The sequence below is a fragment of the Polyodon spathula genome, chromosome 17 (genome assembly GCF_017654505.1).
Source record: "Polyodon spathula isolate WHYD16114869_AA chromosome 17, ASM1765450v1, whole genome shotgun sequence".
Taxonomy (NCBI): domain Eukaryota; kingdom Metazoa; phylum Chordata; class Actinopteri; order Acipenseriformes; family Polyodontidae; genus Polyodon; species Polyodon spathula.
Window position 1 is genome coordinate 35,277,534 of NC_054550.1, and position 8,518 is coordinate 35,286,051.

Consider the following 8,518-nt stretch of genomic DNA (forward strand, 5'->3'; position numbering starts at 1 on the left):
CCTCATATGAGGATGCCATTCTAAAGCAAAGAAAACCAAAGGAATGTTCACTATATAATCTGTAGTATGTGCCCTGACTACTTTTTCTTCCCCAGCTATTTTAATATTGCATGCATGAAAGGGTTCATTTAGTATAGTTTAGTGACCCTTATATGTTACTGTGGAGACATATTTTAATATGATTGCGATTGTTTACGCGAAGTAACTCAAGGAGTCCTATCTGGAAACCGTTATATATATATATATATATATATATATATATATTATATATATATATATATATATATATATATACACACACACATGTTGTGGGAAAACATGTTGGGACATCTGACTGGAAAATGGGGCGGTTCCGGTCAAACCGGGACCTCTAGTCTCACCCTAGAGTGACCAATCACATGACAGAGGAGCAGACAGTTCACCTCCTGAGTCCTGACCACTAGTCCGTGTCAGACCTACCTCACTGAACCCCGTATCGCTAAACGGGGATCGATTTCAAATTGACTCTGGTATTAACCGCAGCACAGCCGGGCAGTAACGGACCAGCAAGGCTCCTGTACAGAAAGTCGCTGCGGAATAAGCTGTCCTGAAACACGGTTCTCTAAAGAAAGCAGCTGAGTCACACTACGTCTTGCTAGTTATGGTGACTGAAGATGAGGAGAGATGTACGCCACGGCCACTGTGTATTATTTACTGGCGTTGTGGGTAGCCACTAGTGCGCAAAATTTATAAATAAAAAAAAGCCGAGCTGCAAAGGGGAGGTTTCAGAGCCGGGTAAAGCGGAAGCCGGAGGAAGGAAGGACGGACGGACGAGAGCAGCACAGAGCTAATAATGGCGTCTCTGCAGGCATGCCGAGTCCCTGCAGCCGCAGCGCTTTGTAAATCGGCAGTCTTCTCCGGAATAACGTTGCTAGTGTTGGGCGCAGTGGCACCGCAGCCGGCGCTGGGGAAGAGGCACCATCAGCGCACGATCACTGAGAGGACCTGGCAAGATATACTGGAGGGAGAGTGGATGATTGAATTGTAAGCAGCCGCTCTCGCTCTGTGCCTCTGGTCACGTTGATATGAATTTATTTAAAGAAACGAATACAGTTATTGTTGTGGAGTTAAATTATGTTGATTAATTTATTTAATATAACGTTTCCGTGCAAAGCTTAATTCACGTACACTATGTACAGGTATATTGAATGTATTAGATTTGTTGGTCATTATTGTTAATACTAGCTGATATTTTGGTTGTTGCTGTGCACTACGCTACTGACTACATACATGATCGGCCATAATGAGCACACGTACCTGGTCAGACTATACGCCCTGTAGACTGTAGACATGACCCGCGTTGATAATACTAATTATACAATGTGTACGCTGAACATATTATAAAGGCGATGTAGGGAAGATTCTGTTTCTTTATTATAAGTTTCACATTCCCATTGTTCACGTGTAATTAAAACCCACACATTTTCAGCAGACCGCTTTTAATGTGATCACAGTAAGATTACACATGCAGGCAGGCACAGATCAGCACTGTGGATAGAGGGGAGTGCAGGAAGCCAGGGTAAACAGCGTGGATAGAGGGGAGTGCAGGAAGCCAGGGTAAACAGCGTGGATAGAGGGGAGTGCAGGAAGCCAGGGTAAACAGCGTGGATAGAGGGGAGTGCAGGAAGCCAGGGTAAACAGCGTGGATAGAGGGGAGTGCAGGAAGCCAGGGTAAACAGCGTGGATAGAGGGGAGTGCAGGAAGCCAGGGTAAACAGCGTGGATAGAGGGGAGTGCAGGAAGCCAGGGTAAACAGCGTGGATAGAGGGGAGTGCAGGAAGCCAGGGTAAACAGCGTGGATAGAGGGGAGTGCAGGAAGCCAGGGTAAACAGCGTGGATAGAGGGGAGTGCAGGAAGCCAGGGTAAACAGCGTGGATAGAGGGGAGTGCAGGAAGCCAGGGTAAACAGCGTGGATAGAGGGGAGTGCAGGAAGCCAGGGTAAACAGCGTGGATAGAGGGGAGTGCAGGAAGCCAGGGTAAACAGCGTGGATAGAGGGGAGTGCAGGAAGCCAGGGTAAACAGCGTGGATAGAGGGGAGTGCAGGAAGCCAGGGTAAACAGCGTGGATAGAGGGGAGTGCAGGAAGCCAGGGTAAACAGCGTGGATAGAGGGGAGTGCAGGAAGCCAGGGTAAACAGCGTGGATAGAGGGGAGTGCAGGAAGCCAGGGTAAACAGCGTGGATAGAGGGGAGTGCAGGAAGCCAGGGTAAACAGCGTGGATAGAGGGGAGTGCAGGAAGCCAGGGTAAACAGCGTGGATAGAGGGGAGTGCAGGAAGCCAGGGTAAACAGCGTGGATAGAGGGGAGTGCAGGAAGCCAGGGTAAACAGCGTGGATAGAGGGGAGTGCAGGAAGCCAGGGTAAACAGCGTGCAAACAGCGTGGATAGAGGGGAGTGCAGGAAGTAAACAGCGTGGATAGAGGGGAGTGCAGGGTAAACAGCGTGGATAGAGGGGAGTGCAGGAAGCCAGGGTAAACAGCGTGGATAGAGGGGAGTGCAGGAAGCCAGGGTAAACAGCGTGGATAGAGGGGAGTGCAGGAAGCCAGGGTAAACAGCGTGGATAGAGGGGAGTGCAGGAAGCCAGGGTAAACAGCGTGGATAGAGGGGAGTGCAGGAAGCCAGGGTAAACAGCGTGGATAGAGGGGAGTGCAGGAAGCCAGGGTAAACAGCGTGGATAGAGGGGAGTGCAGGAAGCCAGGGTAAACAGCGTGGATAGAGGGGAGTGCAGGAAGCCAGGGTAAACAGCGTGGATAGAGGGGAGTGCAGGAAGCCAGGGTAAACAGCGTGGATAGAGGGGAGTGCAGGAAGCCAGGGTAGACAGCGTGGATAGAGGGGAGTGCAGGAAGCCAGGGTAAACAGCGTGGATAGAGGGGAGTGCAGGAAGCCAGGGTAGACAGCGTGGATAAACAGCGTGGATAGAGGGGAGTGCAGGAAGCCAGGGACAGCGTGGATAGAGGGGAGTGCAGGAAGCCAGGGTAAACAGCGTGGATAGAGGGGAGTGCAGGGTAAACAGCGTGGATAGAGGGGAGTGCAGGGTAAACAGCAGGGTAAACAGCATGGTTAGAGGGGAGTGCAGGAAGCCAGGGTAAACAGCGTGGATAGAGGAGAGTGCAGGGTAAACAGCATGGTTAGAGGGGAGTGCAGGAAGCCCAGGGTAAACAGCGTGGATAGAGGGGAGTGCAGGGTAAACAGCATGGTTAGAGGGGAGTGCAGGAAGCCAGGGTAAACAGCGTGGATAGAGGGGAGTGCAGGGTAAACAGCATGGTTAGAGGGGAGTGCAGGAAGCCCAGGGTAAACAGCGTGGATAGAGGGGAGTGCAGGAAGCCCAGGGTAAACAGCATGGATAGAGGGCAGTGCAGGGTAAACTGAGTTGTCCCGGAACTGCCCAATGATGTTTCTTGAGATGTGATGCAGTAGATTCGTGGTTCACAGGTTGACAAGGGGTGAGCCTAGGGTGTTTTTCCAGAGAGCAATCTCACTGGGTTCTAGAGGCCAGGATGTTTTCCAGAGGGCAATCTCCCTGGGTTCTAGAGGCCAGGCTGTTTTCCAGAGGGCAATCCCCTTGGTTCTAGAGGCCAGGCTGTTTATAAGGATTCAGCTCAGTTTGCTATTAATGGAAGTGCTCTGAACTGTTGCTGATTTCTATAACAGTCAAGGTGTGTCTTGTGCAATGCACGCACACACAACATCCTCTAATCCTTTAAGACAGACCCTGAATTCCTTACACAGCTTACTTATACCTTCCTTGATAATAATAACTGCAGATGCACTGATGGCAGGTATACCCTCGGCCCTGATGCTAGAGTGCTTTTTTAAATTTTTATATTTACCTTGAACAAATTTGACAAGGATTTCATTAGGATTTTGCCTGCAGTTCAATGTGCAAGATACCTGATAGACTAGTTTGACTACCTGGGCAAATTACAGCAGTGAGCTGCAAGCTTGCACACACAATTCTGGTCCTCCCAGCAGGAACCTGTCCACTTGTAGCTTATATGTTTATCCGTCTCACGGGTGGAAACAAGACTCCTATTGCATAGCAGTGCCACCTATTCCAGGTTTTACTACGAGCATCATCAGCCCCAGTGTATTGGTAACAAGCTCTGGTGTGTCTTCTTAAACTCCTAGTTAAACCAGGACTGGATTAGACTGCTATGCAATGGGAGTCTTATTTCCATCTCTGGCTCTCCTTGGAGCCGGGTTTAGTGTTTTTGTGAGACTGGTTTGGCTCGTCTCGTTTCAGCTTTGCCCCGTGGTGCCCAGCTTGCCAGCAGCTTCAGCCGGAGTGGAACGCCTTTGCAGAATGGGGGGAGGACATTGGGGTCAGTATCGCCAAAGTGGACGTCACAGAGGAGCCAGGTAGGGGCCGTGGATAAGGGCAAATCCACCGGGTGCACGAGGTGTCACGCTGTGCTGACTGCGCACATTGCTGTCAGTTTCATTTCAAGAAACACTTTCAACACGAATACCACATGTTTAATAAAGAACATGAAAAGTTTTTCAAGACTTCCCAACGCTCTTAACAGAAAAGCATCTAAAAGTCTTTGTTAGGTGTAGATCTGTCATTAGAATCAGTGTTTAACTTTCTTTCCTGTTTTTGCAGGGCTGAGCGGTCGCTTTATCATCACAGCTCTTCCAACCATCTACCAGTGAGTATCCCAAGATTGTAAAATGCCAGCTGTTCTTCACAGTGCTTAGCTATGCTTTAGCATGCTTCCACTCTGTTATTTACACATGGCTGTGTTTTCACTATGGGGAGTCTTTTGCAGGAGTGCTTATGCTCCCTTGTCTGACTGTAACGCTCGCGTTGGATCTTGCGGAGCATGCTGCTGGCACGGAGGTGATTCAGAACAGTGCTTTTAAAATAAGGGGACCCCTGCAGGTGTCAGCTGGGCTGCAGAATAACCGGCTTCTATCTCTGTGAACCAGAGGAGTGTGGTGGTGAAGGGTGTCTGGCTGTGTAGAGAAATGAAAGCATCCGCAGATCATGTGATGCACTTTCACCAGCCCCCCTCACCACACTATGAGCTGTGGGGTGTTACAATGATGGAAATAAGACTCCCGCTGCATAGCAGATTTATCCATTCCAGGTTTTACTGGGAGTTTAATAAGACGCGCCCGAGTGTGTTGCCTGCACAAAGTGGCTCGTCCAGTTTGTAGTAAAACCTGGAATGAATGAAACTGTTATGCAGCGGGAGTCTTATTTCCATTCCAGCATTATTTTATTACCTCTGCCCTATTCACTCTCCTAGGAAAACCCTGTAACCTTGAGATGCAGCCTCTTCCTCAAACGAGTCCCACAAAGAGCACTGGAGAGGCTACAGGTTCGAAGGAGTAAGCGCTTGTGAATGCTGCTGCAGTTGCCAGTGTAGCCTGTGCTTGTGTTCTAGGTCTCCAGTAATGACAGCTGTATCTTCTTCAGTGCAATGAAGCAGCAGTCTCCTTCGCGTGCTGGCTGGCACTGTGGATGTAGGGCATGGCCAAGGCGCTTCATTTTAATTTTTTTTTTCTCTCAGCTGTAAAGACGGTGTGTTCAGGAAGTACGAGGGAGGCAGGACTAAGAACGACTTCCTGAGCTTCATCGATGAGAAGAAATGGCGCGAGATCGAGCCGGTGTCATCCTGGTTTGGACCCTCGTCCTTCCTGTGAGTGTGGTAGCAGCCTCTGTGTGTGTGTGCGTGCGTGTGTATGTTTTTGGATTGAATGAAAGCACTTTGCTGTGTAATGTGTTCAGTTAGGCTTGGGTCACGGGTCCTTTATGTCTCTGATGGTGCAGATATGTTTGTCTGAGCAGTCTAATCCATTCCTGGTTTTGCTGTGAGTCTAATAAGACACACCTGAGCTCGTTAATTCTACACTGGGGCTAATCAAGCTTGTAGTAAAGCCTGGAATGGGTAAAACTGCTGTGCAATAGGGGTCTTATTTCCTTCTCTGGTCTTCATTAGTTTTCCTTTTGATGTGTCACCTGGATATTGCTTTCAGTGTCAGGTAGTGATGCTTGAGAGTCTTGATGATGTTAATGGTAATAGTGATGTGCTTGTCTCTTGCAGAATGAACACCATGTCGGGCCTGTTCAAGCTCTCCATGTTTATAAGGGTAATCTGTCACTTTCACTCACGTTCAATCTTTCCGTTAACAATGAAATCTCTGCTGCTTTCTTAATTTACATGTCAGTCAAGCTTGACGCACAAGCTGAATATCCCCCCTCTGGCCCACATGTTGGGTTACATGAAAATGATAAAGAAGCTGAGAGAAAATGCTTTGGGACTTGAAATTCAAAACCATAATTGAACATGAATGCACACCTATAAACGTGCGCTACGCAAAACACGCAGTCTATTTATTTGTGTTTATTTAATTCCTAAGACGCTATAGAGATTCAAAGAGTGCAGGCTAAGGATGGAAATAAGACTCCCATTGCAGAGTAGTCTGATCCAGTCCTGGTTTTGCTATTGAGTTTAATAAAACACGCCTGAGCTGGTTACCTCTACACTGTGACTGATCAAGCTTGTAGTAAAACCTGGAATGGGTGAGAGTGCTCTGCAGCAGGAGTCTTATTTCCAGCCCTGCAGCGGATTGTGCTCCTGTTTCATTTCTTGCTCTTTTCTTCTCTCCTCAGCATTGTCACAATTACTTCACGGAGCACCTGGGCTTGCCGGTGTGGGGCTCCTATGCTATCTTCGCTCTGGCCACCCTGTTCTCTGGCCTCGTTCTGGGGCTGGTGAGTTACACTCCAGCGAGAAGGGGGCGGGGGCAGGATGCAGTGGATTACTGAGGGATTTCAACAGGATAATCCAGTGAGAAGCCAGAGTGCTTAGAGAGGTTGATTGGCAGAAGTGACAATGGTTTAGAGGTGTTTAAACCAGGGGGTGTGAGGCTCAATATTTGTGCACACTAACAGATAAGAAGTCTGATCCAAGACTTGTTAATTGACGCTGAAATCTGTTTATTGATGGACAGACTGTGAACAGGATGAAGTGCATTGGTGCAAAACAAATGCTTCATTCACTCTTGCAGCCTTCGTTAGCACCTCTTCAGTGCAGGGCTTTGTGAAAGGCATGTTCTGCATTGTTACATTAAACCGGTTAACGCAGTACTTGGTTCTTCTGAGGGCCAACGTGATCAGGGCTCCATGTCTTTTCGTTGTGAATAAAATAAGCCCTGCACAGTCTACTGAGCATTGCTTTGCTCTGTGGTGCTCTGAGTATCTAGCGCTGCAGTGGTCTAGGAGGTGCAAGATGTTCAGAAATGACATTGTTAATGTAATAGTTTAGATCCTCCTCGTTGTTCTCAGTGTCTCTGTTAAGCAATGGGTGTGTTCTCTCGGTCCTCTCTTCCAGATCCTGGTGTTTGTGGCGGACTGTGTGTTCCCCTTCCGCAGATTCACTCCTCAGAACTACCAGAGTAAGACCCCCTTCCTGTTCTGTAACTGGAGCTATAGCTGTGCTTGTATTCCTGCGGTGTGTTGTGCACCAGGCTTGTCCGCTGTCTGTACTGTACCTGCACAGTGTACTGTACAGTATATCTTCATGGGAGTGATATTTTCTGCTCTATGCACTAACACTGCTTGTTTCCTCTGCTTGTTCCAGGGAAGCAGTCTCTGGACCAGGCTCGGATCATGAAGAGGCTGGAGGCGGAGCAGGAGGCAGACGGAGAGGCTGACGAGGAAGACGAGTATGATTACGAGGGGGAGGAGGTTTGGAGGAAGAGAGGAGGAGGAGGAGGAGGAGGACGCAGCAGTGAGCCCGAGGAGAGGCACAGCAGGGCCAGAGAGCGGCTCCATGCACAGGAAGAGGAGGAGGGCTCCCCAGATACGCTGCGCAAGAGAAACCCTGCCACTGCTGACCAGGGCCACCCCTAGAGGACGGGGGTGGAACTGCATGCACCTCATATACAGTGACTGGGAGAGCTGACCTGAGTCTGCAGTGTGGCTTGATGCCTGTGCTCTTCAGCTAGCTGTCTGTCTGTCTGTCTAACCTACTGGAGGTGTGCAGGAAATTAACATTGGACTGCTCCTTTCAAAAAAATAATAATTAAAGCAAGACATTGGCTTTCTCTCAAGTAACGTTGCTTCATTATTCAGCCATAAGATGGCTGTTGGAGCTCTGTAAAAATGATACTTAGTATTCTGCCTAAAAGGGAACTGATCCTAGCTGCGGTATTCAACTTTCATTGTTAGTTTTTTTTTGATTTGCTTAAAAGCTGACCTGTCGAGAGACAGGTTTCGTATTCTTGCCTGTCAGTGTTTTTTTTAAGCTCGAGAGTAAGAGAAAGCATGCTGGTCAGGTTCTGCAAAGTCTCGCACCCTCTTAAACATTTGTGAGTTTAGGACTCCGCTTTGATCAGCTTTCCTTTGACTGAGGAATTGCAGATTTGTTTATTCTTTTAATTTACAAACTTCTGTTCTTTTCAACATGCTCCTTTATACTCCAGCTGTACTGTATACCAGGCACAGTGCTGTGTGACTCAAGCGTGGTTACATTG

The 8,518-nt window shown here is 48.4% G+C and overlaps 1 protein-coding gene across 1 annotated transcript; it reads left to right on the forward strand.

The window, feature by feature from the left end:
- The first annotated feature begins 399 nt into the window (after positions 1 to 399).
- Positions 400 to 8,263, forward strand: LOC121329993 (thioredoxin-related transmembrane protein 1-like). The gene is made up of 8 exons (XM_041276175.1): positions 400 to 1,023; positions 4,278 to 4,393; positions 4,638 to 4,683; positions 5,551 to 5,679; positions 6,085 to 6,130; positions 6,654 to 6,755; positions 7,375 to 7,438; positions 7,624 to 8,263. The coding sequence occupies exons 1-8, from the start codon at positions 833 to 835 to the stop codon at positions 7,893 to 7,895; spliced, it is 966 nt and encodes a 321-aa protein (XP_041132109.1). The 5' UTR covers positions 400 to 832; the 3' UTR covers positions 7,896 to 8,263.
- The last annotated feature ends 255 nt before the right edge of the window (positions 8,264 to 8,518 follow it).

What these genes read in the sequence shown, in the direction of transcription:
- LOC121329993 (XM_041276175.1), top strand. Translation starts at nt 833, where the DNA reads ATGGCGTCTCTGCAGGCATGCCGAGTCCCTGCAGCCGCAGCGCTTTGT. An exon ending in GGACGTCACAGAGGAGCCAG is followed by an intron (nt 4,394 to 4,637) that starts GTAGGGGCCGTG and finishes CTGTTTTTGCAG; the next exon opens with GGCTGAGCGGTCGCTTTATC. An exon ending in CTGGCCTCGTTCTGGGGCTG is followed by an intron (nt 6,756 to 7,374) that starts GTGAGTTACACT and finishes CCTCTCTTCCAG; the next exon opens with ATCCTGGTGTTTGTGGCGGA.